General features: G+C 36.3%; 1 protein-coding gene across 1 annotated transcript; it reads left to right on the top strand.

The window, feature by feature from the left end:
• The first annotated feature begins 47 nt into the window (after positions 1 to 47).
• Positions 48 to 13352, top strand: TMEM167A (transmembrane protein 167A). The gene is made up of 4 exons (XM_083357269.1): positions 48 to 101; positions 4409 to 4518; positions 7801 to 7835; positions 10505 to 13352. The coding sequence occupies exons 1-4, from the start codon at positions 99 to 101 to the stop codon at positions 10573 to 10575; spliced, it is 219 nt and encodes a 72-aa protein (XP_083213395.1). The 5' UTR covers positions 48 to 98; the 3' UTR covers positions 10576 to 13352.
• The last annotated feature ends 7875 nt before the right edge of the window (positions 13353 to 21227 follow it).

Below are 21227 nucleotides of genomic sequence, written 5' to 3' on the forward strand. Positions count from 1 at the left end.
CCTCCGTCCAATCAGCAGGCGCCTTTAGGCTCATCTTTCTTTCAGATCCCGCCCCCTGCTTACCGGAAGTGTGATGTGGCTCGTGGCGGCGCGTAACTATGGTAAGAGCGGCGTTCGGGAAAGAGGCCTGGCTCGTTTGGAAAAAAAGCGGCCTTTCGGGTTCCTTCGCCGGCGCGCGTGAGGCAGCGCGGCCGCCCCCGGGGAATGGCCCGATAACGTGCGTGAAAGGTCGCTTCGTCGCCTTTGGCGTTGCGAGAGAGGCCTAACTGACGGCGTCGTGAGAGGTGGTGTCTCAGAAAGAGCATCATATTTTTTTTTTACTCCTCCCCGCCGCCTTCTTTGTGTAAACTACGGGTGACGAGATCTTGGTTCGCCAGATAGCCGGGCTAGTTTGCGGCTCAGAGTTTTGTGCGAATCTTAGTTTCAGTGTGCAGTAAGTTGCGGTTTAGTTAAAAGTGGATAACTGGGTTGTGTGGACACAGCCCCTGTATGTATATAGCAGGGGTCTTCAAACTTGGCCCTTTTATGACTTGTGGACTTCAACTCCCAGAATTCCTCAGCCAGCTTTGCTGGCTGAGGAATTCTGGGAGTTGAAGTCCACAAGTCATAAAAGGGCCAAGTTTGAAGACCCCTGCTATATAGTAAAGCCTTTGTTTACTGCTTGTCTTCCTTCTGTGCCTGTTGCTTTTATATTATTCAAAGAGGTGTAATAGATAAAGGTAAACGTTCCCCTGCACATGCGTGCTAGTCGTTTCCGACTCTAGGGGCCGGTGCTCATCTCCCTTTCAAAGCCGAAGAGCCAGTGCTTGTCTGAGGATGTCTCTGTGGTCATGTGGCCGGCATGACTAGACACGGAACGCTGTTACCTTCCCACCGTAGTGGTCCCTATTTTTCTACTTGCATTTTTAGGTGCTGTCAGGACCCACCTCAATCCACATCTTAGGAAATAAGAACTCTTGGATGCAAGTTTAGTCCAAAAGGAAAATGTTTACTAGGAAGGAATCGATTGTGGGAATACAAGACGAAATCTGAGAAAAGTTACATTTCAATCCTATATAAACCATTCCCATTCCAGTCCCTCCCCTCATCCATTTGGTCAGGCTGTCGTCAGTTGCTAGGTGTCAGGTCCTTCCATGGGAAAGGGAACTCTCCTTGGTTTTATGGTTATTGCTTCCCTTTTCAGTTGTAAATGAAGACACAAACCAGATCTGTCTGTCCCCCTCCCTTCCCCCGTTAAAACATCCCCTGTTGTTTGAAAATCGCTTTAGTAACCATCCTCTCCCCCCCCTTGGAGAGATGGCAGAATCCCCAGTAATAGCACGTTGTTCTACCTATACAATTATGAAATGTGATATAAATGGATTCTGACAGGTGCTTTCGAACTGCTAGGTTGGCAGAAGCTGGGACAAGTAAGAGGTGCTCACTCTGTTATGTGGCACTCGGGGTTCGACCCGCCAAACTGCCGACCTTCTGATCAACAAGCTTAGCGTCCTAACCCACTGAGCCTTTGTTTTATTTTTCCTTTAAAAAAATGCATTGGTAATCAGTATTAAAGGCACTTGGGGTCAAAATTTCACGTTTTGATCTCTTGTCCCTGGTGACCTAACAAATATTTACTACATAGAATGTGTAGAATAAAATAGAGCTGGAAGGAACCTTCGAGGTCTTCTAGTCCAGCTCCTTCCCCACCCTGCTCAAGCAGGAGAACCAGGGGTAGGCAACCTCGGCTCTTTTATGACTCATGGACTTCAACTCCCAGAATTCCTGAGTCAGCATAGTATAGCTGACTCAGGAATTCTGGGAGTTGAAGTCCATGAGTCATAAAAAAACCAAAGTTGCCTATCCTTGACCTATATCATCTCAGACAAGTGACTGTCTGGTCTCTTCTTAAAAACCTCCAGTGATGGAGCACCCAAGATTTCTGAAGGCAAGCTGTTCCACAAGGTATTGATTAGAATATAGAATTATACACCAGTTCTATAGATTCAAGGCAGAATATTTAGGTACCTTGTTTGCAGATCATTGTCTCTAAAACAGAGGTCCCCAACCTTTTGGGCACCAGGGACTGGTTCTGTGAAGAAAGGTTTTTCCACGGACCAGAGAGTGCTTGGTTTGGTGTGCTGCCTGCATCCCATGGATGGAGCTTTGCTTGTTTGTGTGGACCGGTTGCTGGCATGCTGCAGCCTGGTACCAATCCATGGACCGGAGGTTGGGGACCTCTGCTCTAAAACACAAAGCAGAATCTACTATTTATCAAATTTGTACTGTGCTGCAATCTGATGATTCTCAGCACTTTGTGGAAAGTGGAATATGACAACAGTTAAAACATGGCTCATGTGATTTTTAAAAAATGACATAATCCCAACACAGACAGAACAACAGTGAGCAAAAACAAGAAGAAAATGTGGTACAGTACTTGTTAAGAAGCCCTCCAAAATAGCAATACATGTAAAACATATTTACATGGGGATAATTCTACTGCATTAAATTGAGTGTTAACATTTCTATTTAAAACAGTTTGTATTATATATTTTATGATGCCTCCTTTTATTACACTTGGGGCAAAAATAGGGGACAGAAAGTGAAAGAATGGTGACAGGACAGTTGTGTCAGTTTAATGGTAGGCAGAAACTTCATGGGAAATAATAGATACTGCATACAAAGGTCCCTAAAAGAAGGGGAAAAAAACATGCAATCCTAAGCATATCAGGTAGCAAGAAAAATTGTCTTTGGAAGGATTGAGAATTATTTAGCAGCATAGATTATAAGAACAACTTTTTTTTAGATTTGACCTAGAAAAATTGTCTTTTTCATTTTTATACAAAGGCTATTTTATACATCATGGTAAATGAAGTGTTTCATTTAAATCAGACATGTCAAACTCGTGACGTTGCGTGATGTATCGGAACTTTTTACCCATTGCCGGCAATGGGATGGGCGCGGTTTCTCCATAACGCGTCCGGCCCGTGGGCCGGCAGTTTGACACCCCTGATTTAAATGAAGATGTATTGAAGCTGCCAGAAAATCTGGTTCTTCACCCAGTCCTTTGGTGAGGATGATGGAAGCTTTGTTTGTTATTCTGCCATCTCTACTTCTTTTGATTTTATTCTCTTGTTTTTTTCTTTTAAATAATTTTGTTTGACATTCTACTATCTCTGTACTGTTTCCCAGTCCAGAGTTGTTGGGAGTCAGGCAGCATATACATTTCATAAGTAATAATAAATCTAAGTTGTCAAGTGGGAACTGCTCAGTTATTCTCACTTGATTTCTGCCAAATGAGAGTAGCTAAAGAAACCTCAAAAGTTCCTCACTTAGTTTAATCATACAGTGTGAATTGAGAATTCTAACTTGCTTACTTCAAACTAGTGTCTGAAGTCACATAGTCAAATCCCTGCCTTTTGTGAGCAAAATATAGGAATCCCAATTTCCACATGCATATTCACTATCCAAAATGGTATAGGGTCTCCTGCTTGAGCAGTGGGTTGGATTAGAAGACTTCCAAGATCCCTTCCAGCTCTATTGTGATTGATTGGTTGATTGATTGATTGATTGATTGAAAAAAATAGAATCCATTATGAGAGCAGAAGAAGCTGCTACACCAAATGAGACCACCAAGTATCAGTGTTATTAATTGGCATCAATTCCACAAGGTTTAAGGCAGAAATCAACTTGGCCCTTCTGAACCCAAACTAGATGTCAAGGATTACAGCTGGGCCTTTCTGCACATAAAACATATCCTGAGCTCTCCAGGTTTACATCTAAATTATCTGTGACTTAATTCACTCTGTACTGCACTTTGAGATACTATTTTGGTGAAAACAAAATCTGCCCTTTTCTCATAACTTTATGCAGTCATCTCTTATTGAGAGGACATACCAGAGTATTTAATTGTATCCCGGCTTTATTATTTTTACAAATAACTCAAGGATGTGAACAGATCCAATACAGTACAGCTTCTTCCTCCTGTTTTCCCCACACAACACCCTGTGAAATGGATTGGGTTGAGAGAGTGTGACTGGCCCCAGCTAGATTCATGCCTATGGTAGAAATCAGTGTTCCCTGATTTTTAGCCTGGTATATTCCAAGTTTTGCTTAAAAGCCCAAATTTGTAATATCAGAACATGATACCCAACAAACATTTTGACTATTGAAATAGAATACAAACTAAGCTGAAGACTTAAATTTGTAAAGTAATTTATGAATGATCTGAAATTCTCATTAATTGCTTTGAAAAAGAAATATCTAGTATTTCATTGTTCCTTGACAGAATGGATATATTAGAACTATAATGCAAATAATAATAGGCTGTTAAATTTCTTACTTTTGAAATTATGGGAAGAAGTAAATGAATATAGTAAAGAGAAATTTTAAAAACTGATGGTAATTAATATATGACATTTTCTTTCAGTCTGCAATCTTCAATTTTCAGAGTCTTCTGACAGTAATCTTACTGCTTATATGTACATGTGCATACCTAAGATCTTTGGCTCCCAGATTACTGGATAACAATAAAACAGGGTATGTGTATTTCTAGAAATTTGGGGAAAGGATATGCATGTAAACTTGTTTTTAATTTTACTATATTGATTTCATTTTGAAATGGATTCATTGATACAAATCTTTGTTAATCCTAAAATGCTTAATTACAGTATAAGTCATAATCACAGAACATATTCATTTTCTTAAAATGGAGCCTGCCTTTCTAAGAAATACGAGATTTCACTAGAGTATTAGGGAAAAGAATTTTAAAGTTAATGTCATTCCCCCAATGTTTTATATTGTTTTTTATTATTTTATGGAGATTTTACAATTTTGTGGTTTTATTTGGCATTTTTATGACTGTAAATAGCTGAAACCTAGTTTGAAGCTGACAATGTACAAATCACGTAATAAATATATAAAATAACTTAAAATTTAATACTCAATAAAACACTAATTAAACTAAAATGCCCAATCTAAAAACACTTTATAAATAAAACTTTCTTGCATATCATTTAGACAATAAAAGTAGTACATCTTTCCCAGAGTTCATTCTATATTTTTAACACCATGCCTTTTTTTAAAACTCAGAAAGACTTTAAGAACGATTACAGAAGCTAAATCGAATTTCCAAGCAACCTGATATGAAGCAAAACAAATTCTTTTATCCCAGGCCATTAGGCTTTAAAAACGAAATAAAAAATTAGCCAAAAAGTAATTTGAGGTCTTTTTTTACAATCTAAATATATTTTAGTATACTGCAACTGTTAAATAATTTTCTCTAAAACATTAAAAATAAAAATTTGGCTACAACTTTTGGAAACCTCTGGAATCTACACCTAATGGGTTCATGCAATAATAAATTCCTCAGTGCTCGAGGGGACATTCCTGGGATCTTTTTAGGAGGCACTGGTTTGTCTTTTCCTAGTAAAGCAATCACTGGATCCCACCTGCCTGGGAAACTTTCGTCCAGTCTCCCATCTTCCCTTTTTGGGGAAAGTTGTGGAAAAGGTGGTTGCTCAACACCTACAGGGGATCCTGGATGAAACAGATTTACTGAACCCCTTTCAGTCAGGATTCAGGCCTGGCTATGGGACAAAGACAGTTTTGATTGCATTCATGGATGATCTCTGGTGGGAGCAAGATGAGGTAGTGCAACCATTCTCTTGACTTCTCAGTGGCTTTTGATACCATTGACCATGGTATCCTTTTGAAACATCTACATGAATTGGGGCTGGGTGGCACAGTTTTGCACTGGTTCAGCTTCTTCCTCCAAAGTCAGTCCCAATTGGTGTTGATAGAGATCCAACCCTTGACCATTTCCTTGCAGTATCCCACAGGACTCGTTACTCTCTCTTGTTTAACATCTACATGAAGCATTGGGTGAGATCATCTGTCATCATGGGTTTTGATATCATCAATATGCTGATGATATTCAGCTCTACATCTCTATACATTGTGACCTGAGTGATCCTTGGAGGTTGTAGGGATCTGGATGAGGGACCACAGGTCTTAGCAAGACTTAGTGGCTTTGGGTACATGGAGCCTCAGGAAATGAGTGTTTGTCTTCCTTAGTAATGAACAGGGTTGCGTTACGCCATTCAGACCCAGTTTGCAACCTAGGGGTTATCCTGGACTTACATCTCCTGCTCACAGAGCTGGTGGCTGAAGATACCGGAAGAGTTTTGGCACACTCTGACTCGTGCACTGGTTGCAACTTTTCCTGGATCATTACTCCCTGTGCTCAGTTACTCAAGCCCTGATCATCTCTCTTGTGGACTATTGCAATGCAGTATACATTGAGACTACCCTTGAAGCCCATTTTGAAGCTGCAGCTAGTACAAAGTGCAGCAGCGAGAGCAGTCTTTGGGGCCCCTATAATGGCCCATAGTACACCTCTGCTCTGAGAACTTCGTTGGTTACTGCATTGCTTCTAAGTGCAGCTCAGGGTGTTAATTATGACCTTTAAAGCCCTTAATGGCATAGGTCGAGGCTACCTGATGAGCCCTCTCATTCTACGAGGACAAGCCCTTTCTACTCATGGCAGCAGAGGGAGCCTACTTTGGATCCAGTTGGTCAAACAACTCTTGAGTATCAGGATCCAGAATAAGAGCCCTCTGCTGCAGCACCTGCCGTTTGGAACATCTTAAGATGAGATGTGCCCCTGCCCTTCTGTCTTTCCACATGAGCCTGAAGACCTGGCTCTAACAGTTGGCCTGGAGACCAACTGGAGGTAGCTATTGGATTGATGGCAGACTTCACCTCACCACTTGCTCTCTGCTCTCCACTCATCCATCTTCTTGGTAGTCTTGTTCCTTTTTCATCATTTATTTCATGATTCTATTATTTTACTTCTGTTTACACTCCTTTCATTTTCTTTTTATTATTGTAAGCCACCTAGAGTAACCCCATAGCAATAGGCGACAAATAAATTTAACAAATAAATAAAATAAATAATACTTAGGTTTTTCTCCTCTGTGGTATCATATGATTTGGCATTATGACGAGAGCCATGGTGGCACAATGGCTATAATACAGTACTGCAGGCTACTTCTGCTGACTGCCAGCTGCCAGCAGTTCTGCATTTTGAGTCTCACCGGCTCAAGGTTGACTCAGCCTTCCATCCTTCCAGGGTCGGTTGTTATGGCATATGCAGCACACACCATATACTGACATTTCAGTGTTTTATGTGATTTGTAAAGAAACATTTTCTTTACCTATTAATTTTATTTTTTAGTTGTAGAATTATGGCTGTTGGCCCCAAACAGTTTAATTTCTCTCTGTTTAGGTAGGATTCCTTTTACTGATACTCTCTCAGTTCAAAGTTAAAGTATCATTTCATCCCATTGTTTAACCTTGTGGAAAATCTTTTATTATAACTTTCTGTGTCTGATATAACTTGCAGAATTCTGTAGTATTGCTGCATATTTGTAGTGAAGTTTCTATCAAAAGCCATATTATTTGCAGATTAATGCTATGATTTGATTGATAAAAGCCATATCTATTGATTTATTTTTATACCAATTTTTGTTTATAGATTGCAAAAACAATCTTTCCCATCTGTAAAGTGTTTAAAAATGAATCTGAATTTTTAAAAATGCAACCATTTCTAGTATACTCAGGTCTTCAAAACTGCACGCTCGATTATGTTTGTAGTTGAGAAAAATTCCAAAGCATTTTATGAGCATGAAAATTATCAGGAGATTTACAATTCCTTAAAAATAAGTATTGGGATATTAGTCATTACTATTGTATCTCTATAATTTGCATCTAATCACAGTGAACATATAAAATTGTTCCTTACAATTAATATGTTTTCAGATTATTGGGCATATTCTGGAAGTGTGCCAGGATCGGTAAGTAGTTCCTAGTTTCTAGTTATTCATACATATACATGCATGCATACGCTGTTGTCGAACAATATAATTTAGTATAACATTTAAGCATGTGTAAATTTGTTGAAAAATGCAAATTGCTGGTAGTATTAGTTCCCATAATCTATTTAATTATTTATTTATCAAATTTCTACAGCTACCAAGCTCATAAAACATTCTAGCCAGCATATAGCAAAAATAGTATAAAACAATATACATATCAGTCATATTAAAAAAAGTTTCCCCCCCCTCTCTCTCTCTCTCTCACACACACACATGATTCAATCAGCAACTGAACCACCTAATGATCTCACTGGTCCCCTGAGACCCCCAGGCCTGATAACAAATCCAGGTCTTGAGGGACTAACAGAAAATAAGGAGCAATGGTTTGTGTGTGTGTGGGGAGGGAATATTTCATAAACGGATGCCCCAGCAGAGAATGCATGCCACCAAGTGTACTTCCTTGAGAGATTGGACACACAGCATCCCTCTCTTGCTAGATCTGATGGCATAAGCAGAGGTAAATGGGAGGAGGGAGTTCCTCAGATAACCTGGCCCCATAGCATCGAAGGCTTTAAAGATCAAAAACCACGTCTTAAATTGGATTTAGGCATGACGTGCTAGTCTAGAAGCAGACATAACTGCCCGTGCTGCTACATTTTGCATTAGCTGAAGTTTCTTGATATTCCTCAAGGGCAGCCCCATATAGATCACATTACAGTAATCCAGTGGGGGTGGGGAGGTGACTAGGGTGTGAGTAATTGTGAATAGAGCCTCCCCCCTCTCCCCTCCTGCTTCAGAAACAGGTATAACTGATGAACTACACAAAACTGTACAAAAGCCCTCTTAGTCATGACTACCACCTGTTCTTCACGCAGGAGCCTGACACTGGGATAAGACATCTATTTTTTTCCTTCAGTTTAATTCTGTCCAGTTCTCAGAGACTTCCTGGACAAGTCCCTGTAGTTTTCTCAGCAAGGTTTTTCAGAAGTGGTTTGCTATTACCTCCTTTCTAGGGCTGATAGAAAGAGACTAGCCCAGTCATCCAGCTGGCTTTGTGCCTAAGGCAGGACTAGAATTCATACTCTCCCAGTTTCTAGCCTGATGCCTTAACCACTGCACCAAATATATTGATGATACTTCGTGATAAATGATCTTACCATATATCACAGCATATAGGGGCCAGAGATGGAATCTCCCCTCCCGATTAACCACCATCTGACACCAAACATGGAGAAACAGGGTGAACCAGCACAACCAGTGCTGCCAACCCCCAATTCCTTGAGCCAGTCAAGGAGGATAACACAGTTGATGTTGCTTCTTTTTCCAAGATATTGTATGCCAAGATAACATCATCCGTATATTTTCAAAAAATTTACTTTGATCCACTGACATTGTCTGATTTTCTTTGATTTGGAGAATAACCATACATGATCTTGAATTTCTGTATTAACAAGACAGTTTTCTATTCTATTTTTAAAACATCAAATATCAAACAATGCACAGCAAAGTTGAATCTTGGACTAATAGGTTGAATGCTTGATGATGATTTTGCCTTAAAATCATAGTTAATCATAGTTAAATATAATTGAAAGTTTCAGCACTACAATCTTTCTTTTGTACATCAGTAATCTTTAGGCATGGGTGCACGCATGCACACACACTTCTCTCAATTCCATGGAGGAGGGAAAAGATTATGTCTTTCTACCTTTGCCCTTACCCAGAGATGGGGAAGATCAGATTGTAGGAAAAGTGTCCTAAAACAACAGTATCCCAGTGTTCAAAGCAGCCTAAAGGACTTGCTGTTTTGCAAAACAAGTACTTGTTACTTGTCAACAAACCATATATTACCGAGTAGGGCCTCTAGAAGTAATTGGTAGTGTATGACCCTGCATGTTACACATAAGTGTCTGTTTTAGAAATCCAGATGACTTAAGTATTTTGACTGGATTTTTTTCCCTTTTGATTATTTTAATACTTTATATAAATTTTCATTAATGCAAAATGCAACTCTGCTACTTTTATTTAAGTAGTTTTTTTAAAATGTTCACACCTTTCAGACAAGCTTTCCCTATTTGTAAAGTATTGTTAACAGACATGCAATCCTAATATTGTGAGGTGGACTAGCTCAATATTAATTCTAAACAGAAATTGCATATGTTAATTCATATAGCTATGGTATTTGCATTTTAATTACATATCTGTCAAGTAATGATGTCTGATAATGTTAATTTTGGTAATCTTGCTTTAAAGGAAGAAATGGTGAATTGTTTCTGCTGAGAAAAAAATACCTGTTGAAAAGAATAAAATTATATTTAGTTATTGCTAAATATTTGAAAAGCTTAACCCATTTTATTTATCAGGCATTTAGATCTTTCTTTAATAAAGAAAAATACTTTAATTATTATCAGTGTGATACTTAAATTTATCAAAAGAACCTTGGAATTCATTTTTTTTGTGTGTGGAAAGTTTAGATTTCAAGACAATTTTTTGATTAACTGTTAAAAAATTTACACCTGAATATGCCACCAGCCATTATTTTATTGTATTCACTTGCAGACCTAGTAATATTTTATTTAATTCAAATTAGAAAAAAAATGCTTTTGCTTGTATAAAAAGAGATAGTAATTCAGTACTGTTTCTTCTTTCAGGTGAACGGAAGAGCCCTTACGTAGCAGTATGTTGTATTGCAATGGCCTTCAGTATTCTGTTTGTACAATAAAAATGGGAAAATGTTAAGAACATACTGCTGTCAGTTTGCAATCAAATAAAAGACTTGAAGAAATAGAAGACAAAAATAACATTTTACACCTCAATTTCTTTGTTTGGACAAGAAGAGCTTCTATGTTTCAGTATTTTTGGTTAAAGAGCAGTGATGTTGAAAGAAATACAGTTGTTAATCCTTTTGATTAGACAACCTTTATTTATGTCAATTATTCTATATTTCAGTAAAGACTTTTTAAGGCTACAACAGTGATGTCTGCCAATGTTGATTTGATGCTAAACCCAAAACCCTTTTAAATGCTTTTTATTTAAAAGTCTTTACTTTTAATTTTTTTCCTGTTACTATAGGAAAAAATATTAAATTATATACAAAAAGAAAGTAAAATTGTATCATAGTAGAAAATAGATGCAGATAGTCTTCAACTTACAACTTTTGATTTAGTGAGGTTTGAAGTTATGACATGGGAAAAAGTGATTACCGGTCCTTACGCTTTCAACCATTGCAGCATCCCCGCATCCTGTGATCAGTATTTGGGCATTTGGCAACTGGTATACATTTGCGACAATTTCAGAATTGTAGGGTCACAGCGTTGTGATTGCCATTTGTGACCTTCCCAGGTGGTCTCCGACAAGCAGTCAGTGGGGAAGCCAGATTCACTTAATGATTATGCGATTCACTTACCAACTGCTGTGATTCGCTTAACAGCCATGGTAAAACAAGTTTCATAATTAGGCACAATTCACTTAACAACCGCTTTGCTTAGCAATGGAAATTCTGGTCCCAAGTCAAGAACTATCTGTGTATTAAGCTGTAAGGGAGAGTTAAACTTAAGCAGACTATTTGGGACAGAAGATTTCAAACCCATTTCATTAGAGCTTTTCTAATTTTTATGTTTATAGATTTTACACGTTATAAAGTACCTGCAATAGAAAATAATTTTAAAAAGACTATATTCTGTTCTATTATGACTTTATAAAACAAATGCTTCTATATAATACAATCAGCTGTTAATATTTATGGTTCACCTTGAATCTGCTTTTTAGTAAACAATTATTTATGGCTTGCTTACTTATGGCTGCAAACTATTAAATTCCAGAACTTAAATTTCATGCATGTATTTATATCACCTATTGGGAAATTAAATACAATCTGGATTTCTTTTTCAAAAACTGCCAAATAGTGTCTCAATTATTTCACCAGTGTCAGCATTTTATTATAGCGCTTCAAAAACTGAAAGAGCAAATAATATTAGCTTAGTGTTAGCTGAAATCAATTATCTAATCTAATCTACTTGCCTATTACCTACTTAATGTATCGGTATAATTGTACAACTAAATACTACTTTGACTTTTAACTTAGTTCACAAATCATGAGAAATATTTTATTATCCTTAAATATAAATTTATACAAATTGTGTTCAAACAGCTCTTTCATGAGAATTGTATTATGAACTATTGATTTTTCAAATTATTACGGATGGTCCTCATTTAATAATCACTTATTTAGCAACCATTCTAACTTGTGATGGCGCTGAGTGGTACTTACGATCTGTCCTTGAAGTTCTCACCATTGCATCACTCCCAGGTTACATGATCACCTTCCCCAGCAGAAAGTCAGAAATTGTAATTACATGAGGTCCTCGCTTAATGATCTGCTCAGACCTCAGTCATGTTAACTGGGACTGCTAGAACTGTTGTCGCTAACTAGCCAGGTCATGTGATTTCATCCTTTATGTCCATATCACTTAGCAACAGAAATTCCAGTGCCAGTTACTGTTATTAAGCGAGGATTACTTGTAAATTAATTTGAAGGAGCATGAGAAGAACAAATCAATATTAAGTATTGTTAAACATTGAAAATGATAATAGTATGGGTTTAATTTGGAAAAGATGTGTGGAGATATTTATTGTTTAGTAATTTTACACTATAGGTAATCTTCAGTTAACAGCTGATAGTTTAGTAACCATTTGCAGTTATAATGAAAAAGTAACTTTGCAACCAATCCTCTCACTTATGACCTTTGCAAGTCTGTGAAGCAAGGGAAAGCTGAAGATCATAAGTATAGTTAGGGTTTTACTTAGTGGCTCCTTCCTGTAAACATCAAGTTGTTGGTCCCAATTGTGTTCACTAAACAAGGATTATCAATACTAAGGCATAAATTTAATTGTGAAATTAAAAATGGGAGGGGAGTCTGCAAGCATTGTAAAACAATCATGCATACAATATTTTCAAAGTAAAACATGTAAGGAGAGATGTATTGTGCAGTATGCAGTTATAATAATACTAAGAAATATTGTACTACATGATGTTCCTCAGAAGCTTACCAATTTGAAGGAATAATAAATTCTGTATTCATTTAAAATCTGGCAAAGAAGATAGTGATACCAAAAACTACTTCCTTAAGCTATGCCTAAATAGGATGTTCCATGCCAGATATTTATAAGGATTTTAAAATATTTTTCTGAAAAGAAGATACAATTTTTCATGCATAATTAAGTTTGAAATTAGAAGAATATCTTATATTCTTTGAACAGAACCTCAGTGTGAGTATTCTAGAAAAACATGGGAAGTTCATACTGATTGCTTCCCCCCCCCCTTGTATCTGTATTTTTACATCTTAATACTTAGAGAACTGTTTTATTTTTAGTTGTAAATTGCCACAATAGTCTATTTTCACTAAACTATGTTTTAAAAAGTTCTTTTAAAACCAAGAATATTTTCAAATGATTGACAGCTTAAGTAATATATCAGAAGGTTTGAAGCTGAATTGGGGGGGAAACACTTTCAGAACCTTCATATTTTCTTATTTTCAGATAACATGGTCTTCTACAGTTCATGCCATCAGTTATTGGGATTATAATCCAAACCAACACACCTGGAAGATCGATGGTTTGGATCTTAAAACATGTTAATGTAAAAACTATATCATGTACTAAATCTGTTTGAAGGAGATACATTCGTGTAATTCCTTTACAACTTGAATAATTAGGATAAGAAGCAAGTGTGGATAAATTGTTTGCATGCTAATCTGCACTGTATCATCATAAAGAGTTGCAAAAACAGCTTTGAAGAATTGACAAAACTTCCTAGAGTATATAGCAATTATTATTACAAAGGATGGTAGCAGTCAAAGAAATACCTTATTTTGCAAAAGACTAAAAATACTTAAGTTGTGATAATTTTTTATCTTTGAAGAACTGCTGTATTGTAATTAAAGTGAATATTCTTATTTTCTTAAATGTTTGTCTATTATTTAGTTTCACATGTGGCAAACAATTATTTTGCAATTTTCACCTACATTTAAAAACTTCATATGACATTACAGTATATGTAAAGGTAGAATGGAGGTTTAGATTTGTCAAGTCTGCAATACTATCTTAATGTTTCAATGAATAAATGTTGATAAAATGCTCAGTAAAAGATCATTTTTCAAACTTTCCTGTAAACGGGTTTTATATTTGCAAGGGAGAAGAGAAGGTTCTAACTTATTCTAGTGTAGTAATATGAATAATTCTTCCTTTTCACAACTCCCATCATTTTTTTTCACTTTTTTTTTAAAAAAGTACCCATTTTACAGGGGAAATGCCTCTATAAAATAATGTTATTTTGAAATGTAATAATTAGGAAAGCAGCACGAATGAATAGTTATGTGACTTCATGAAAATGTAACGAGATGGACAATGTATCTTGCTTAAGCTGCACATATTTATTTATTTATTTATTTATTTATTTATTTATTTATTTATTTATTTTAATTCCATTTATATCCCGCCCTTCTCCGAAGACTCAGGGCGGCTTACAAGCTTAGCAGTAGCCTTCATTCTATGTATATGCCTGCTTATTAGGGCTTTCATACACCCCCCCAAGCGGCATTATTACAAAGTCAGCTTAATTGCCCCCAACAATCTGGGTCCTCATATATGCCTCTCTAATGTGTAAAAACTAGATAACTATCCGGTCTTTTTTTAGTATTAAAAAGTAAAAAGAGAAAATGTTCATTTTGTTAACAAACCACCTGGTCGGAAATATAATCTGTGGATATTACAAGTTTGGCAAAATATACTCTTTCCTATAGCCAAGTTTATGAAAAGATATGACCATATGGGAGTAACAAAATTTGTAAAAGTTAACATGTTTGGTTCCATCATAATGATAGTTTGGAGAAGGGAAAGAAAATCAATTTTATGTGAAGGAGAAATGAACATTTGGTTTCACCCTTCTGTCTGACCCCATATTCTCTTCCTCATTTATTTGGTCTTGAATCGACCATACTTGAACACCTGTTTCCTGTAACAACCCTTATGGGCTATTGAAATGTACTTTATATACATTTTGTCTTACAGGTTTTCCTATCAGATGGCAAAGAAGATTTTTTTAAAACACTCTCAAACTTGAAAAGATTCAGTATCTGTTCATAATATCTTAACTGAAGTCAAGAAGCTATTTTCTAATCTCATATTTTGGAAAATACATTTTTGAAAGAAGGCAAATTGCTGTATTCAAAACTAGACTGCATGATCTCTGTCTCAGTATATTTCACAAGGTTCTGCTCTAGATAAGAATAGTTTTGGGTCATCTTGAAATATTTACTCAAATTTGCATGCTAAGAACAGCAATGTGCTAAATATTGTTAGGATATTTAACGTGAAAATAGTTAACAAAATTGATATGATAATGGATCTGATTATGCTATGGGGTAAATAAATTTTGGATTTCTCTCCTTTTCTACGCTTCAAAGAAAAAGACAATTTGCCTCCAATGCATATTACAGTTTCTCTCTTTTCAGGCTGGCATCCTCTCTATTAGTGACAGTTTAAATGTGTTTATATATTTAAAATAAAGAATAGCTTGTATAATGTATATATTTGAATATATTACAGAGATGAATATATTACCAGAAGTGTAGTTCCTTTGTGATTATTTCAAACTGGATGCCAACTGATTTCAATTCAGTTTGGGATAACAGCTTCAGTCAAGTCCATAGATGCAGGGAATTAGGCAGAATATAAATTAATAAATTATTATGGTAGTCCTGCAGTTGCTGGCCTTTGATTGCTTAGCCAACAATCTTGAGTCCTGTAGCCCACCAGATGTCCAGAAATTCCAACACCTAGCATGGTCCTTGTTGACTCAATGACCAATCCAGTATGAATTTCTATAAAGTTCATCTCACCACTTTGTTTATGGGAGAGACACTCTTCATCTGGTTTCTCTGACCAGACCTGTCCAGTATGGTTCAACCTCTGGCATTGCTCTCATCTTCCTCAAAACCCCTAAGCCCCACAACCACATCAAGGTTTATTCAAATACATGTAGGTGTGCCACCAGCTCTTCACATTTTAAATGGAGAAGTAGAAGTGTTTTGTTAGGTAGTCCAGGATGACTGCTTGATTGTTCCAGTGTATGCAAACTGGCTTAAATATGGTTTAACTCAACAAGTGTTTTGTTAGGCTTGAACCATATGAGATTCTGTAGGTAGGTACTATCATATTTTATCATATTACAACAACAACTTTATTTATTAGCCCTTGGGCCATATCGAAGTGCAAAGTTCCAGCAACAAATTGTTACTAAAATTTGATAAAGGCAATTTAAAATGGAATTTGATAAAATACAATTTAAAATGGAATTTAATAAAATACAATTTAAAATGGAATTACTGTAAAATAAAATACAATTTAAGATGAAATAGTAATAAAATACAATCTAAAATGAAATTGTAATAATGTACAATAATTTAAGATATAGATAAAATATGATAACATATTTCGGAGTCGCCCTTGCAATCTACCCCAATCAGTCCCACATATGCAGATCTCAACCGGATCGTTTTGTTTAAGTACTGTGCTACGTTAAATGTTATTTTCAAGTTCTGGCCTGACATAAGGTAAGTTATTTTGATGTGGGGATCCCAATGGGTCATTTGTTTGGTATATAGACCAAGATACTGTACCTGTCTCTCACCCTCTTATACAGACAACAGTCAAATAGGATGTGAGCCAAGTCCTCTACCTCTGCCGCTCCGCAAATGCAGAGACGCTCATTGTACGGTATAGTATGAAATCTCCCATATCTGACCATTGTGTCAAGCTGTTCGAATCTCACTCTTGTAAATATCTCCCTAAGATGTTTTGGGAGTTGTAACTTCAAATAACTGTCTACTTGAAAAGTATGTTTGTATTTACTCAGCCATTTCAAGTTACCCACCTTACTAAGGATAGCTATATCAGTTTGTGCTTCTATATCCTTAATTCTTTGGGCAACTCTTTTTAGATTGTTCTCCTGTTATGTAAGAGACAGGAAGGCCACAGCTTCTTACACAATTTGTTGGTTTGGTGATCCAGGAGATTTGTGATTGTAGTTTTATTTGCTCTAGTAGGCAGAATTTGGGGAGTCTATCAGTCTCCATTTCATTAACTTTGCACCAGTAGTTATAAGCTCTAATTTTAGATAATGCCTGAATTGCAATATTTTATCAATATTTTGTTGGTGGTGTTAGTTGCGAAGTCATGTCCGACCCATTGCGACCCCCATGGACAACATTCTTCCAGGCCTTCCTGTCCTCTACCATCTTCTGGTATCCGTTTAAGCTCACGCCTGCTGCTTTAGTGATTCCATCCAGCCACCTCATTCTCTGTTGTCCCATTCTTCTCTTAGGATATATTATATTGTGATGTGCTTTTAATGAGTGAAAAAACAAAAAAAGGTATGCATGTATGTGTTTTAATGTGTTTTGCGGTAAAAACCAGCACATTTTTAATGAGTTATTCTGGATAGTAATATTTTGCACAAAGCAGAACTGTACAAAATGGGTGCTCCAAGAGTTAGAATTGAGTGATGTTCTCTCGTTTCTCTTCCTGTAAGGCTGCCTCAAAACTCTCTTCTGGGTGAGTGATACTAAAATTGCAGATGGGATGGAGAATTGCCAAAAATCACTTCCTTCCAAATTGCTGGAGCATCCATTTGAAAAAACTGGAGCCTCCACGAAATTTCATTTTTCTGCTCATGTAACAGCAGCTTGATCCAATCCACTATATTTGGACTTATTCTAAATATTATTTTACATACATGACAAGAATTTGAACATGATTATCTACTCACTGAAGTTGTAACAATTATGAGAGATCTGGTATGAATACAGAGTTTAGTGGTCTTAGTATACTTACTACCAGTGCTTTTTTTGTAAAAGAAAAAGGTGCCGGAACTCACACACGTCATACAACCCGCCTTGCCTACCCTGCAAGGTTCCATCCACAAAAGGTGCCGGAACTCCGTTCTCAGCATTCTATGAGAAAAAAAAGCCCTGCTTACTACTGTTGTAAAATCTGATCTGTGATAGTTCTTTCTGTTGTTTTACTTTCTCCCAGAACAAAAGTTATTTTGAAAATACCTCCCACCAGGTCCACTTGAGGGGGCAAAAGTAGTTTTGAAGAGCTGCTTTCTGTTGTAAAAATTATGTCTAGAAATTGCTGTTCACAAAAATGGCACAAATGAGAACACACTCATGGAAGTGCAGTAAAAAAAAAGTACCTAAACTGCTTTCCCACATGATTTGGACAGTGAGATATGCCTACTCCTATGATTTATAGCACTTTTAATCTAGGTTTACAGCAACACATTACTCTAGGTTTCTCTGCATCTGAACGTTACATGTTATTCTGAGAAGAAACAGAGATGGATCCTAATTTTACAAAGTAGAGCTTTTCAAGCAATGATGAGATCAAACATTTGCAGAATCTGTGGGAGGAGGCAGACATTCTTTTTTCCAGGCATTACAGAGTCTACCTAGGATAGATTTGAAAAACGATGCACCTCCAAAGCACTTTCTCTTTGCCTTTATGTTTCTGAAAAGAAATAAAATTTATGTAGACATCTTCCATTTCTTTTGCAGACTGATTTCATTTGCTGGCAACAACAGCCATATTTAAAATAATGACATTGTTTATCAGTCAGGATAAGAATAATAGTAGTATTGCCTATTATTTCTTTTATTTATATTCCATTTTATTTTTTAACAAAAAATTCAAGGTAGCAAAGATCTAATACTCTTCCTTCCTTCTATTTTCCCCATAGAAACAGCTCTTTAAGGTAAGTTGGGCTGAGAGAAAGAATGCCTGGTCCAACGTACCCAGCTGGCTTTCATGGCTAAGGTGGGACTAGAATTCACAGTCTCCCAGTTTCTAACCTGGTGTCTTAACCACTAGACCAATCTGGCTCATATACCTAATAACACTACAGGAATATAATAAAGCTACAATTTGTAATCACAATATAAATAAGGACTCTAATCCAGAAGTTCTTGACCTTTTTGTGATTCCTTTGGAAGTCTGGCAAAACCAACAAATCCCAAACATACTTCAATGCATGAGATAAAATACATACATACAAATTACAAAAGAAACCAATTCTGTTGAAATGCAGTTTATCTTTTTTTAAAAAGTGTAATACCGTAATATATATTCTTTAGTAATTCACTAAATCAATAATGACTATCCATTTTAGGGATTAATTTTACAATGTGAGATTTATGGAAATAAACATTTTTCAGAGTCCAGAGGCCCTAAATTTACCTACATACATCCTTATTTAGAGAGGACTATAAATAAAGTTGTGAATTTTTCCCATCCAAGTTCATGGACTCCCTGAAATCTCTTCAAGAGATTCCTGAAGCCCATGTTAAGAACACCTTGTACTACATTAAAAGGTCCACGGTTTAAAATAACATTAACCACCACCCAGGCATAAACAACATACTGGCCCACCAAACAGCCTTGTGCAACCCATCAGCATTTTTAAAAAACTCAAATTCACTACTGCCACACATTGCTGCCATCCCACAAGATAATGCTATCAAGTGCCTCCAACACCTGGAGGCCACCAGCTCCATTGCTTTTGCCATTCCACTAGGCATGAGACTATTGGTGCGCCAGGTGTTCCTTTTCAGCCTGCAATTATTTTTAATATATCAGTGTGGCCCTGTTCCTCTACAAGTTGAGCAGACCTGCTCTAGGCGTTCAAAACAATATTTATTTATTTAAAAGCAACTTCATAGGGGTCTGCAAAAAAACATTTAGTGTATTTTTAACTTTTATGATCTTGTTCCAAGCATAATTCTCATTGGAGTCTGTTCCAAAGAACCAGAGCCAGGTTGGACACATCAACAAAATATTAATTTTTGATAGCATGAAAATAGTGAAAAAACATTTGGCAGTATGAAAATAATGAAAAAGGAACAACAATTTATTAAAACTCATTTTCCCAAGCATTGGTTACTGCATCTATGTGGTTTTCTTGGTACATTATGGGGTTTTTCCAGGAACTTTTTCTTTTTTTCTTTTTCTCTAGTCTAGCCAAAGTCCTGAGATTGCCAGATAGTCATTCATTTGATACTAAACCCAGCTGAAATAGATTAATTTCTGAGAGAAGAGACTCAGCAAAGGGCTCCCAGGCAGATTAAAGAAGGTGAAAATGATTTTGGGGTATGAAATAGAACTGTATCTTTTGAAGTATAGCTATTCTACCTTTGCTTATTTCATAAGCCTGCAAAGAAGAAAAGTTGTATTTCACTTTAATCTCTGTTGAATGCATTTTATCTCATCTTTATTTAAACATGATATTATGATTTCTTTCATATATTTTCTTTTAGTCTCGAATTTACATGAAGTAATATGTCTTCATTGGATACCAATGTCTTTTTCTAACTAGATATTTTGATACTTTTCTGAAGCATCAACTTCAGAATAGTTCTGAAGTTCTACCATGTCATTGTGTGTGTGTGTGTGTTTGTGTGTGTGTGTGTGTTTATGCCTTCAAGTCATTGTTGATTCCTAGTGACTGTGAATTAGTCCCTACAGTTTTTTTGGCAAGATTTCAGAAGCAGTTTGCCGTTGCTTACTTCCTAGGGCTGAGAGGGCATGACTGGCCCAAGACCAGCTGGGTTTGCATCTAAGTCAGGAGTTGAACTCATGATCTCCCAGTTTCTAGTCTGGTGCCTTAATCACCACACTACCCCAAACTGACTCTTCATAAATTTGGGGGACATTTGAAAGTATGTAAAATGAATAATCAATCTATTCCAAGTAGAATACTTGTCTGCTATCAATAGAAACATCCCTTCTTTCTCAACTTTTCTAATGGCTTAAAATGCCCAGCAGTAAAACTTGGACACATGAGGTCTGCAAAAGAAAGGGGAAATAATCTTCTACTACATATTTTTCTATCAGCAGAAAACAAATATTGGATTAATGTTTAAATTTTGAAACATTTTTTTACAGCCATGCATTTCAAAAATCCTCTTGCTTTTAGAGTTCTTTTTAAAAACATGTGTCATTCTTTAAAATAATCATTTGGAAATGCTAAAAGAACTTATTTGTCATCATAAGCTTTCAAAACCAGGGGATTAACTAGAAGACACAAAAGGCTCTTGTTTAACTTTGTTGAGCTATCACATTGGACATTTCAGATAAAACAGACCTCCAGGTGATTTTAGATGGGATTTTGTTTTGTTTTTTGTTTTTTTGTTTTTTAAAAAAACATTCTATAAAGAATATGTACATTACAGTTTATTTATGGCATGGTCCTAAAATTGCCATGCCAAAAATGAACTTTTTACTCCAAAGAAAAAGAAGGATTTGTAAAATTCAAATTTA

This window comes from Vipera ursinii (genome assembly GCF_947247035.1).
Source record: "Vipera ursinii genome assembly, chromosome: 2".
NCBI lineage: Eukaryota > Metazoa > Chordata > Lepidosauria > Squamata > Viperidae > Vipera > Vipera ursinii.

What these genes read in the sequence shown, in the direction of transcription:
- TMEM167A (XM_083357269.1), top strand. An exon ending in CTGGATAACAATAAAACAGG is followed by an intron (nt 4,519 to 7,800) that starts GTATGTGTATTT and finishes ATATGTTTTCAG; the next exon opens with ATTATTGGGCATATTCTGGA. An exon ending in CTGGAAGTGTGCCAGGATCG is followed by an intron (nt 7,836 to 10,504) that starts GTAAGTAGTTCC and finishes TTCTTCTTTCAG; the next exon opens with GTGAACGGAAGAGCCCTTAC.